We start from the raw sequence: 14,532 nt of genomic DNA, 5'->3' as shown, positions 1-14,532 counted from the left end.
TTGACCATACTTGCCAACCTTGAGACCTCCGATTTCGGGAGGTGGGGGTGGGCGTGGTCGGGGTGGGACGGGGGCGTGGCTAAAAGGTGAGGAGCAATATATATATATATATATATATAAGAAATACTTGACGTTCAGTGATATCTAGCTATATATATATATATATATATATATATATTTTATTTTTTATTTTATTATATATATGTGTATATATATATATATATATATATGTGTATATATATATATATATATATATATATATATAAATAAAATAAATACTTGAATTTCAGTGTTCATTTATTTACACTTATATACACACACATAACACTCATCTACTCATTGTTGAGTTAAGGGTTGAATTGTCCATCCTTGTTCTATTCTCTGTCACTATTTTTCGAACCATGCTGAACACCCTCTCTGATGATGCATTGCTGTGTGGCACGCACAAAAGTGCTTTCATCAAATGCACTAGATGGCAGTATTGTCCTGTTTAAGAGTGTCACAACATTGCTGTTTACGGCAGACGAACTGCTTTACGGTAGACAAAAAAGTGACTGCTGTTGTTGTGTGTTGTTACCGCGCTGGGAGGACGTTAATGAAACTGCCTAACAATAAACCCACATAAGAAACCAAGAACTCGCCCTACATCATTCTATAGTTATAACGTGATTGGGCAGGTACGCTTTTTTATATTGGGCAGGACCTGAGTCCGCCTGAATTTCGAGAGATTTTCGGGAGAAAATTTGTCCCGGGAGGTTTTCGGGAGAGGCGCTGAATTTCGGGAGTCTCCCGGAAAATCCGGGAGGGTTGGCAAGTATGGGTTTGACGTTTTAATTTTTTTAATTTAATGTCTATATTGGTAAAAATTGCGTGTCGGTCTGAGGATTTTGTTTGGCGCTCATGCATGTCACTCACTGCCGTCTTGTACACATGTACACCACGATAGTCCCAGAGAAGCCACAAACGATTTTCAGACATGTTATGATCCAATATATATATATATATATATTAAATGATAGCTAGCGTTGGTAGCTAAATGGCTATCATTAGCTGACCACACACAAAGCCAAGGTGTGTGCATGTGTTACATACGGGCATCGTCGAAAATAGGGGCCCTCTAGGCATCCGTATAAATGCTGCAAAACATCCCCTTTAAATAAATGAATAATATTAAAAAACACTATCAGACCTGTTAGACTGCCAACAAAGCCTTATTGAATCTACAAAAACGTCCTCTGGACCCTTTTTTTTTTGTTTTTTGTTTTTAATTAGCCAACATCAAGTCTTGATATCCTGACCTCAATGGACACTCACAGGCAGGTGCTCTCTGCCTGCTTACTGGAGTCAGGGGTTGGCTTTTTTTGGTTCTGAGCAGGTGGACCATCTTGTTGGCCCTCCATCACCTCTGGGTTCCAGGCTCGCCCAATGCCCTTTATGACCAGGCCGCTGTCTGAAACATGACAGGAAGGACAGCTTTGATTACAATGGAGCTCATCTTTACACAGGCGGTCGTTTTGGTTTTAGTCACACGTCACAAACTAAGGTTGAGGTTAGTTTGTTTGGACAGCGGGGGTTACGTAGCGAGACAAGACCATGCATACTTCTAATAGGTTCTATCTAGATACAGTCGTGGTCAAAAGTGTACATACACTTGTAAAGAACATCATGTCATGGCTGTCTTGAGTTTACAATCATTTCTACAACTCTTATTTTTTTGTGATTGGAGAACATACTTGTTGGTCACAAAAAACATTCATGAAGTTTGCTTCTTTTATGAATTTATTATGGCTCTACTGAAAATGTGAGGGTCAAAAGTATACATACAGCAATGTTAATATTTGCTTACATGTCCCTTGGCAAGTTTACCTGCAATAAGGCGCTTTTGGTAGCCATCCACAAGCTTCTGCTTGAATTTTTGACCACTCCGCTTGACAAAATTGGTGCAGTTCAGCTAAATGTGTTGGTTTTCTGACATGGACTTGTTTCTTCAGCATTGTCCAGTCAGGACTTTGGGAAGGCCATTCTAAAACCTTCATTCTAGCCTGATTTAGCCATTCCTTTACCACTTTTGACGTGTGTTTGGGGTCATCGTCCTGTTGGAACACCCAACTGTGCCCAAGACCCAACCTCCGGGCTGATGATTTTAGCTTGTCCTGAAGAATTTGGAGGTAATCCTCCTTTTTTCATTGTCCCATTTACTCTCTGTAAAGCACCAGTTCCATTGGCAGCAAAACAGGCCCGTAGCATAATACTACCACCACCATGCTTGACGGTAGGTATGGTGTTCCTGGGATTAAAGGCCTCACCTTTTCTCATACTTGCCAACTACTCCGGTTTTCCCGTAATTAGTACGGTTTTCATCAACCTATTCCGGGTTACGGTTGCAGTGATAAAAAATACGTTTTTTCATTAATTTAAAAATTTTTTTTTTTTTTAAGTTTTATTCACGAAATCGCGTAACAACAATGACAATCGACACTGCTTCCCGTAACTTCCTATCGAGCCATTCCGAATGCCATGCGCGAGGCTATTTATAGCACCGCTGCCAAGCACGAGGCACCAGTTGCCATTGTTTCCAAACGAGCGAACGATCATGGAATCAGCCGGAGAAAAATCGCAAACGAGTCTTAAACCGAAAAGAAAACTGCAGTCATTCCGTGAAGAATATTCAAAAGCCTATCCGGGAATATATATCCGTTCCAAAAAGGGTGAAAACTACGCGAATTGCACCTTGTGCAGACAAGATTTTTCAATAGCGATGTAAAAGACCACGTTGGGACAAAAAAACACAAGTCTAATGCCGTTGCTAGCGATACAAGTGGAAAACTTTCAACGTTTTTCGTCGCCCAAACAGATTCTTTAGATGTGATAAATGCCGAAGTTTTATTTACGGAGGCAATAATTGAGCACGGACTAGAATACATTTGGATTTTAGCCACAAAAAGGTAATGACACCAATGTTATCTATTGGAATTGTTTAGTACTGTTATACTGTTAAAAGTGTTTATACTATTTATGCTTTCAAGTCCAAGTTGAAGAAATCTTGTTAAATGTTGACAGCATAACTACCAAAATACAGAAGTATGTCCTTCATATTTTTGCAGTGCTATTTCTGTTGAAAAGTTCAAATGATTACATTAGAGATGTGATGTGCCACTTTTCAAGTGTCTGATGGCTTAAATTAATTTTCATTCATTTTTCATATTTTGAATTCTTTTGAAAGGCTTACAAAAAAACTACATTTGAATTGTAATTCCATGCTATTGACAGGACTATTAATTTTAATGAAGTTAGCTTACCATGTTTACAGTATGATAATTGTGATAGAAATGTGAATTTTAGGCACAGAATATTTTTTACAATTGAACAAGGCAGTAGATTATACAAGCTTGGACAGAAAGTTAATAATGACCAATTTTTTTTTTTAATGTAATTGTTTAGTACTGTTTTCCCATTTATTTACTGTAAAAAGTGTTTATACTGTTTATACTTTCAATTAACAAATTGAAGTCTTGTGAAAGGTTGACAGGATAACTGGCATTAACTGTCAAAATAATTTCAAACTATTGAAGTTAGCTTACAGAATAAACATGTCAATCAACCCATATGATTTTTGCTGTAATATTTTTGTTTTGAAAAGTCACTGTGGCTGATAGAAAAGTGATGGTTTTAGCAACATTTTAACCTGTCTGAATGCTAATAATCATTTTGCGTCGGGGGGCGAAGCCTGAACCCCCCACCAGGACTTTGTCCTGGACCTACCAGGGCCTGCGGCCCCTGGACCCAAGCTACTAGGTTTTTCTGATTTCAAAAGTTGGCAGGTATGTTTTCTACTCCAAGCATATTGCTGGGTATTGTGGCCAAACAGCTCAATTCTGGGACAATAGGATAGGATATGATATGATATGATAGGTCTTTATTGTCATTGCACAAGTATCGTATTTTCCGGACTATAAGTCGCAGTTTTTTTCATAGTTTGGCCGGGGGTGCGACTTATACTCAGGAGCGACTTATGTGTGAAATTATTAACACATTAGCGTAAAATATCAAATATTATTTATCTCATTCACGTAAGACAGTGGTTCTCAAATGGGGGGTAATTGAAGGTATGCCAAGGGGTACGTGAGATTTGTTTTTAAATATTCTAAAAATAGCAACAATTCAAAAATCCTTTATAAATATATTTATTGAATAATACTTCAACAAAATATGAATGTAAGTTTAATAAACTCGGTGAAGCACAAGGTCAGGTTTCTCACTATGTCTGTCAAAAAGAACTGTGAAAAGAAATGCAACAATGCAATATTCAGTGTTGACAGCTAGATTTTTTGTGGACATGTTCCATAAATATTGATGTTAAAGATTTCTTTTTTTGTGAAGAAATGTTTAGAATTAAGTTCATGAATCCAGATGGATCTCTATTACAATCCCCAAAGAGGGCACTTTAAGTTGATGATTACTTCTATGTGTAGAAATCTTTATTTATAATTGAATCACTTCTTTATTTTTCAACAAGTTTTTAGTTATTTTTATATCTTTTTTTCCAAATAGTTCAAGAAAGACCACTACAAATGAGCAATACTTTGTACTGTTACACATTTTAATAAATCAGAAACTGATGACATAATGCTGTATTTTATTTCTTTATCTCTTTTATTCAACCAAAAATGCTTTGCTCTGATTAGGGGGTACTTGAATTTAAAAAATGAGGTACATCACTGAAAAAAGGTTGAGAACCACTGACGTAAGAGACTAGACGTATAAGATTTCATGGGATTTAGCGATTAGGAGTGACAGATTGTTTGGTAAACGTATAGCATGTTCTATATGTTATAGTTATTTGAATGACTCTTACCATAATATGTTACGTTAACATACCAGTTGCTTATTTATGCCTCATATAACGTACACTTATTCAGCCTGTTGTTCACTATTCTTGATTTATTTTAAATTGCCTTTCAAATGTCTATTCTTGGTGTTGGCTTTTATCAAATACATTTCCCCAAAAAATGCGACTTATATGTTTTTTCCCTTCTTTATTATGCATTTTCGGCAGGTGCGACTTATACTCCGGTGCGACTTATACTCCGAAAAATACGGTACAACAAAACTTTTTCAGCACAAACCCGTTCAAGATTAGACAAACAGTGTATAGTAAAAGTGTTAAAGGAATGGCTCTATCAGTCTAGAACAGGGGTCGGCAACCTTTACCACTCAAAGAGCCATTTTGACCCGTTTCCACAAATTAAAGAAAACAATGGGAGCCACAAAACTCTTTTGAAATTTAAAATGAAATAACACTACATACAAAGTTTTTTTTTTGCTTTGTGCTATGTATAAACCAGGGGTCTCAGACACGCGGCCCGCACCTTAATATGGAAATGTAATGTTAGTGCGGCCCGCGAGTTTTATATGAAGGGCACTTGACAGCGTCACACTTGCCAACCCTCCCGATTTTTCCGGTAGACTCCCGAATTTCAGGGAAACTATTCTCTCGAATGTATGCTGATTTTCACCCAAACAACAATAATTAGGGCGTGCCGTGATGTCACTACCTTTAGTGCCCTCTACGGCTTGAACAAACAGCTTGCCAGCCCAGTTACATGTTATATGAGGCTTCTGCAGACACACATAAGAGAATGCAAGGCATACTTGGTTAACAGCCATACAGATCACACTGAGGGTGGCGATATAAACAACTTTAACACTCTTACTAATATGCGCCACACTGTGAACCCACACCAAACAAGAACGACAAACACCTTTCGGGAGAACATCCGCACCGTAACACAACAGAACAAATACCCAGAATCCCATGCATCCCTAACTCTTCCGGGCTACTTTATACACCCCCGCTACCACCAAAGCCCGCTACCCCAACCCTGCCCCCCCACATATGATTGATTGAATTATTTATTTCAAACCTGCACAGTACAACAACACACACTTTTTTTTTAAAAACATTTTGGCAGGGACATTTATGCAAGGCTTGAAAAAGGGGTTGGATGAAGCAGATGCTTATAATATCCCAACCCCTCTCACTCATTCCACATTTAACATAAACAATATAATACAAGAACAATACTATACAAACAAAAACAAGAAAAGCTCCTGTACACTAACAATACAATAGTACCACTGTTACTATAAAACAAGACGAGACGAGACAAAACACACACACACACACACACACACATACACAGGCCCAAACACTCTCTGACCATACACCTCTCTCCCATCACTCTGTGCTGAGGGCATCACTCTCTTTCCTCCTCGTACTTCTTCAGTACTTCTTTTTTAAACAGTCTTTTAAATGTAATCATGTTAGAACAGGTTTTTAACTCGTCCCCTAAGTTGTTCCACAGACTGACATATCAATAACATCACCGTGCGTAGATTGAGGTGGGCGGGGTTTGGTGGTAGCAGGGTGTGTAATGTAGCCCGGAAGAGTTAGGGATGCATGGGATTCTGGGTATTTGTTCTGTTGTGTTTATGTTGTGTTACGGTGTGGATGTTCTCCCGAAATGTGTTTGTCATTCTTGTTTGGTGTGGGTTCACAGTGTGGCGCATATTAGTAAGAGTGTTATAGTTGTTTATACGGCCACCGTCAGTGTGATCTGTATGGCTGTTGAACAAGTATGCCTTGCTGTCACTTAGTGTGTGAGCAGACAAAATGTGACTGGGCCGGCACGCTGTTTCTTAGGTGAAAAAGCGGACGCGACGACAGGTTGTAGAGGACGCAAAATGCAGTGCCATCACGGCACGCCCTCAATTTTGTTGTCCGGGTGAAAATCGGAGAATGTTTAGCCTGGGAGAGGCAGTGAAATCCGGAAGTCTCCCGGAAAAATCGGGAGGGTTGGCAAGAATGCAGCTGAGCCGCATCAGAGTGGTCAAAGAGCCGCATGCGGCTCCGGAGCCGCGGGTTGCCGACCCCTGGGCTAGAATGAAGGTTTTAGAATGGCCTTCCCAAAGTCCTGACTTAAACGTGTGGACAATGCTGAAGAAACAAGTCCATGCCAGAAAACCAACACATTAAGCTGAACTGCACCAATTTTGTCAAGAGGAGTGATCAAAAATTCAACCAAAAGCTTGTGGATGGCTACCAAAAGCGCCTTATTGCAGGTAAACTTGCCAAGGGACATGTAAGCAAATATTAACATTGTTGTATGTATACTTTTGACCCAGCACATTTGCTCACATTTTCAGTAGACCCATAATAAATTCATAAAAGAAGCAAACTTCATGAATGTTTTTTGTGACCAACAAGTATGTGCTCCAGAGGTGGGTAGTAACGCGCTACATTTACTCCGTTACATCTACTTGAGTAACTTTTGGGATAAATTGTACTTCTAAGAGTAGTTTTAATGCAACATACTTTTACTTTTACTTAAGTATATTTATAGAGAAGGAACGCTACTTTTACTCCGCTACTTTTATCTACATTCAGCTCGCTACTCGCTACTAATTTTTATCGATCTGTTAATGCACACTTTGTTTGTTTTGGTCTGTCAGACAGACCTTCAAAGTGCCTGTCTTACTGGTGACGTTTCACTCCGTTCCACCAATCAGATGTAGTCACTGGTGACGTTGGACCAATCAAACAGAGCCAGGCGGTCACATGACCTGACTTAAACAAGTTGAAAAACTTATCGGGGTGTTACCATTTAGTGGTCAATTGTACGGAATATGTACTGTACTGTGCAATCTACTAATAAAAGTTCCAATCAATCAATCAAAAGTGTGAAGGAAAAAAGATACTTCTTTATTTCAACCGTACATCCCGTCAAAAGCCTAAAGACTGACTGCACAGTTCCTGTCTTCACAATAAAAGTGCCGCTCCATCGCGCCTGCGCTTTCAAAACAAGAGTCTCCGAAAGCCAGCGCAAACAAGTTAGCAAGCTAAGGAGTTTGACGCCAATATATTTCTTGTAAAGTGTATAAAAACGAATATGGAAGCTGGACAAATAAGATGCCAAAAACCCACCACTTTCATGTGGTATTAGACAGAAAGGAGGAACTTTTCTTCTCCTCCATTTGAAAACGTGGACGTTATCAGCACTACTGTCTGATTACAATCAACACAAGTCATCAGAATCAGGTAATACACCAACTTATATTCTAGTCTTCATGAAAGAAAGGAATCTATATGTTAAACATGCATGTATATTCATTAAAACATCTTTAACATGTAAACAAAAACAGCAAAAATAAATACATATAAATTATATACTGTATATATCAATGTATGTATATATATATATATATATATATATATATATATATATATATATATATGTGTGTGTGTGTGTGTGTGTTACTCATCAGTTACTCAGTACTTGAGTAGTTTTTTCACAACATACTTTTTACTTTTACTCAAGTAAATATTTGGGTGACTACTCCTTACTTTTACTTGAGTAATAAATCTCTAAAGTAACAGTACTCTTACTTGAGTACAATTTCTGGCTACTCTACCCACCTCTGATGTGCTCCAATCACTCTATCGCAAAAAAATTGTAGAAATGATTGGAAACTCAAGACAGTCATGACATTATGTCCTTTACAAGTGTATGTAAACTTTTCACCACCACTGTATGAGTAAATGTGCAAAGTCAACACCTGCAGCGACACACACATGCAAGCAAACCAGACACGTCAGCCAGTTGGATTCTTACCATCGCCTGCCTTGCAAAGCCCATCTTAACAGGCAGGCCGCCACCTCAGACATCTGCAATGTTACACACACACACACACACACACACACATCCCGTCATGCTCCACAAATCACCCACAGTCACATGTCAGGCGCCACCACGCCGTGAAACCCAAAGCTTTACGGCATACGTCACTCCACCTTTCCCCATTCGTTAAAAAGACTGAAGTGGATGCAAACACCTACGTGCAATTACTGATATCATGGAAGAATTGGAAAGGAAAAAAAAAAAAGTTTTGTTGAGACAAAAAAGGGAGGCTACTGGGATGAAAGGACAGTCAAGGATCAACATTGCCCCGGCTTTCACTCGCTGGTCAAGTCATACAAATGGGGCCCCCACTTTTTTGTAAGCGTTTTGAAAACAAATGATAAATGTATGCATTATTCTGTTGTATCTCACATTCTATATTGGGTTTTGGAAAAAGGTTGTCATTAACGTTCATAAAAAAAAAAAAATACAAAAAAAAAAATTTTTTTATGCTTATGTAAATGTATTAAGTTATAAACATTCATTCACTTCCTTCTTTCCTTCATGGATCTAAACTTTACCGCTGTCTGTATTTTTTTCTATATTTTTATTGTAATATTTTCAGAATGTGTTTGTTCTATTTTTAGCATACTTGCCAACCTCTCCCGAAAACCTCCCGAAATTCAGGCGGACTCAGGTCCTCCACAATATAAAAAAGCGTACCTTCCCAATCACGTTATAACTATAGAATGATTGAGGGCGAGTTCTTGATTTCTTATGTGGGTTTATTGTTAGGCAGTTTCATTAACGTCCTCCCAGCGTGGCAACAACACACAACAACAGCAGTCACTTTTTTTGTATACCGTAAAGCAGTTCGTCTGCCGTAAACAGAAATGTTGGGACACTCTTAAACAGGACAATACTGCCATCTAGTGCATTTGATGAAAGCACTTTTGCGCGTGCCACACATCAATGCATCATCAGAGAGGGTGTTCAGCATGGTTCGAAAAATAGTGACAGAGAATAGAACAAGGATGGACAATTCAACCCTTAACTCAACAATGAGTAGATGAGTGTTATGTGTGTGTATATGTGTAAATAAATGAACACTGAAATTCAAGTATTTATATATATATATATATATATATATATATATATATATATATATATATATATATAATAAAATAAATATATATATATATATATATATATATATATATATATATCCAGTGAGGGTTGGACTCCGCCAAGGCTGCCCTTTGTCACCGATTCTGTTCATAACTTTTATGGACAGAATTTCTAGGCGCAGTCAAGGCGTTGAGGGGATCTGGTTTGGTGGCTGCAGGATTAGGTCTCTGCTTTTTGCAGATGATGTGGTCCTGATGGCTTCATCTGGCCAGGATCTTCAGCTCTCACTGGATCGGTTCGCAGCCGAGTGTGAAGCGACTGGGATGAGAATCAGCACCTCCAAGTCCGAGTCCATGGTTCTCGCCCGGAAAAGGGTGGAGTGCCATCTCCGGGTTGGGGAGGAGATCTTGCCCCAAGTGGAGGAGTTCAAGTACCTCGGAGTCTTGTTCACGAGTGAGGGAAGAGTGGATCGTGAGATCGACAGGCGGATCGGTGCGGCGTCTTCAGTAATGCGGACGCTGTATCGATCCGTTGTGGTGAAGAAGGAGCTGAGCCGGAAGGCAAAGCTCTCAATTTACCGGTCGATCTACGTTCCCATCCTCACCTATGGTCATGAGCTTTGGGTTATGACCGAAAGGACAAGATCGCGGGTACAAGCGGCCGAAATGAGTTTCCTCCGCCGGGTGGCGGGGCTCTCCCTTAGAGATAGGGTGAGAAGCTCTGCCATCCGGGGGGAGCTCAAAGTAAAGCCGCTGCTCCTCCACATCGAGAGGAGCCAGATGAGGTGGTTCGGGCATCTGGTCAGGATGCCACCCGAACGCCTCCCTAGGGAGGTGTTTAGGGCACGTCCGACCGGTAGGAGGCCGCGGGTAAGACCCAGGACACGTTGGGAAGACTATGTCTCCCGGCTGGCCTGGGAACGCCTCGGGGTCCCACAGGAAGAGCTGGACGAAGTGGCTGGGGAGAGGGAAGTCTGGGCTTCCCTGCTTAGGCTGCTGCCCCCGCGACCCGACCTCGGATAAGCGGAAGAAGATGGATGGATGGATGGATGGATATATATATATATATATATATATATATATATATATATATATATATAGCTAGAATTCACTGAACGTCAAGTATTTCTTATATACACATATATATATATATATATATATATATATATATATATATATATATATATATATATATGAAATACTTGACTTGGTGAATTCTAGCTGTAAATATACTCCTCCCCTTTTAGCCACGCCCCCGTCCCACCCCGACCACGACCACCCCCTCCCCCCACCTCCCGAAATCGGAGGTCTCAAGGTTGGCAAGTATGATTTTTGGCCAAAGTAAGACAAAGAAAACAATCTGAAGTTGTCTTTTTTTTTTTTTTTTAGTTACAATGCCATGATTTTAATAGTCCGGCCCGCGTGTGCACACATTTTCCTCCATGTGGCCCCTGAGCTAAAATGAGTTATACACCCCTGCTCTATTGCGATACTCAAAAAAAAGGAGACAAATTCATGGCTAATATTAGTAACCGTTTTATCCTCTCTGACCCATTTTTATTTCCACGTCACCCTGCCGCATAATAAAGTCCGTAAAGTGAAGTAAAAAGTGTCTTTAGTGTAATATCTCTATATTGTTCTTAGAGTGTGCTGTGTAAGGGTTTACCTGTGATGAACCTTGAGGCGGAGCCAAAGATGCCGCCATCGCTTACCACAGGTTGTGGGGGCGGCGGCATGTTAGGCCGGGGTCGTGGTTTGGGCGCCGGCCGAGAGGGTCGAGGGAGAGATCCGGTACTGTAAGCGAACAGCGGGTGGGAGGGGGATCCGTCGTGAGGCGGCGTGCGGGGCGGGGATGGTGTCCGAGGCGGCGAGGGCTCCCGCTCAGCCTGTTGGGGTTGAGGCGGCTGCGGGGGAGGATGGCTTGGGGCGTGGATGGGGCTCTCTTTGCTAGCCTGCCGTCGAGGGGTGATGGGCGGGTAGTGCGGGGACCCTGGGGTGTGGTTGCTGGACTGAGATGCGAAGGGACTGGTTTGTTTGGGTGGTGCTGGCGCCTGTTTTTTGGTTCCTGCGGCAAACAAAATGAGTAAAAAGTGCATTGATATCCAATTTCAGTCCATATTTCCATGTAAAAGAGGCCAAGAGTATTTATAGTACTTCAAGTTCCACCATGCATTTATTTGAAGTAAGGCGAGTTCTTGTTCAGGAGAGATCACACAGAAGCCAACATAAATAATAACAGAAGAAATGATCAAATGAAGGAGATGGGTTGACAAAAACAGACTCTTTGAATCTCAGTCAAACTAAAATAATGCTATTCGGTAACAGTCAAAGAAAAGAGTAAAAAATACATTTTAGTGTAATAACAGATGATAAAATGAACTGGAAATCTCATATAAAGAATATGCAACATAAGGTGGCAAGAAATATTTATATAATGAATAAAGAAAAATATGTTCTCGACCAAAAATCACTTTATATTCTCTACTGCTTGCTCGTGTTACCAAATGTGAGTTATTGTGCAGAAATATGGGGAAACAACCACAAAACTACACTTCATTCACTAACTGTGTTACAAAAAAGATCAGTCAGAATAATACATAATGTTGGATATAGAGAACATACACAAACACTTTAATTATGGAATCCAAAATATTGGAATTTAATGATTTGGTGCATTTGCAAACAGCTAAAATGATCAGTGTTGGGACTAAAGCGTTACAAAGTAACGCGTTACTGTAACGCCGTTAGTTTCGGCGGTAACTAGTAATCTAACGCGTTATTTTTTATATTCAGTAATTTAGTTACCGTTACTACATGATGCGTTACTGCGTTATTTTACGTTACTTTTGATGTAGTATCGGCTAGAAACAGAAGCGCTGCGGTGTCGTTCTTCTGAATCTTCCTCTGTCACAAGCCGGAGAGAAGAAAAGAGGCGCGGTCTGTGTGTGTGTGGGTGTGGGTGTGGGGAAAAAAAGTTGTTGGCACGTTCAGTCCACACACAGCGTGGTCATGGCGAGCGGAGTAACGGAGGAGCTTGAACGCCCCCGCCAATGAATCGGTGTGTTTATAAGTGCAGACTCGGTTGTGCAAAACGAGGGTTTTAAACACATGCTGAACGTGCTTGAACCACGTTACGACATCCCGTCGCGCACCCACTTCAGCAATAAGATTGTGCCAGATCTTTATGAGCAGGAGAAGAAAAAACTATCCCGAGCATCATCTGTTGCGCTCATGACAGACGGGTGGACGTCCAGGGGAACTATAAGCGCTCACTTCATCACAGCAGACTGGGAGATGAGAAGACACGCCCCCTCTACGAGAGTCACCTTGTGCAGGTACTGACACAAGCAGTGGAGGAATGGAAGATAAAGATATCCCAGTCACACGTGATAATGCCAAAAATCAAATAATTACAGAGAATGAGGCAGGACTGGGACCACATGTAGTGAATTTGGCATCACAGAAGGGAATCTCAGTCAATAGGATGGAGCGCCTCTTTGGGAGGATCAGGAAGGTTTCTTACTTCCACCCAAGCACAACAGCTGCTCATGTGCTTAAGACAAAGCAAGAAATGCTAAAGCTGCCTGCTCATACATGATGTCCCAACAAGGTGGAACTCCACTTATGATATGTTGGAGCAGCAGGCAGCTATATACTCTGCATTGACCCACAACACCCTGAAGACAAATGTCACCCTGTCTGATGATGATGTGAGAGTGGCAGATGAGGTCCTCCAGGTGCTTAAACCCCTCAAAAGTGTTCCATCTCTACTGAGCACTGAAACTTCACCATCTGTGTCAATGATCCTGCCACTGAAAACAAGTATTCTACAATCCATGGCTCCAAGTGTGGAAGACAGCAGCATCACTCCAGATGTCAGGCTTTATGTTTCAAGGAAGATGATGTGCCTTCTTATGTTGCAGTTTAACTTGTTTTTTATTCATGGTCATTGGTCCAAGTTTAAAGAAAGGAGGAATGCCTTTTTATGTTGCACTGTTTTTCATTAATTACCCCAAAGGGAATAAGCGGTAGAAAATGGATGGATGGATGTTAAAAGGAAAATAAAAATGTATGTCAAGTTGATCAACAGATTGTATTATTCTCCAGTGCAATAACAGTACTGAAATGAAGGCAAAAAGGGCATTAATGGGAGCTTTAAAAAAAAAAGAAGAAAAAAAGAAGTAACTAGTTACTTTTCACAGTAACGCATTACTTTTTGGTGTAAGTAACTGAGTTAGTAACTGAGTTACTTTTGAAATAAAGTAACTAGTAACTGTAACTAGTTACTGGTTTTCAGTAACTAACCCAACACTGAAAATGATGTACAAAGCAAACTATAACCTGCTAGCCAAGAATGTACAATTGTTCTCGACAAAAAAGGAGAAATGTAACCTTAGAAATGTTTTTTAACTTAAAACATCTGTATGCACGTACAACACTTAAGACCTTTAGCATACATTAAATGTGGAATTAAATGATGGAATGGATTAAGCAAAGAAATCAAACAACGTACTAATATGATCCAGTTTAAGAGGCTGTTCAAACTACAAGTGTTTACAAAGTACAAAGAAGAATTATGACAAACGACATGAATTTATCAAAAATGAAATGTTATCTATCTCATTAAGCGAATCATTTTAGTTACCTGAGTTACTCCAGTACTTTGGATTAAACCGTTTTGAGCAGCACTCCCACCATTGTTACATTATCCTTGACACCCTACCCTG

The 14,532-nt window shown here is 40.2% G+C and overlaps 1 protein-coding gene across 3 annotated transcripts in view; it reads right to left on the bottom strand.

The window, feature by feature from the left end:
* Positions 1–380: 380 nt before the first annotated feature.
* Positions 381–14,532, bottom strand: part of arhgap17b (Rho GTPase activating protein 17b) — a 90,479-nt gene continuing 76,327 nt past the window's right edge. The window contains exons 19-21 of one of the 3 annotated variants that reach the window (XM_061974360.2): positions 11,472–11,870; positions 8,673–8,725; positions 1,307–1,450 (exon numbers count right to left, since the gene is read on the bottom strand). In XM_061974360.2, coding sequence (XP_061830344.1) covers positions 8,718–8,725; positions 11,472–11,870 — 407 coding nt within the window. In that variant the 3' untranslated portion in view covers positions 1,307–1,450; positions 8,673–8,717. Of the gene's footprint in view, positions 1,451–8,672; positions 8,726–11,471; positions 11,871–14,532 lie in introns of all 3 variants that reach the window. The other 2 variants (XM_061974359.2, XM_061974361.2) reach the window with 2 other exon arrangements.

This window comes from Nerophis lumbriciformis, linkage group LG22, assembly GCF_033978685.3.
Source record: "Nerophis lumbriciformis linkage group LG22, RoL_Nlum_v2.1, whole genome shotgun sequence".
Classification (NCBI taxonomy): domain Eukaryota; kingdom Metazoa; phylum Chordata; class Actinopteri; order Syngnathiformes; family Syngnathidae; genus Nerophis; species Nerophis lumbriciformis.
Note: the sequence above shows the minus strand (reverse complement) of the source record. Positions and strands in the feature narration are given on the sequence as shown.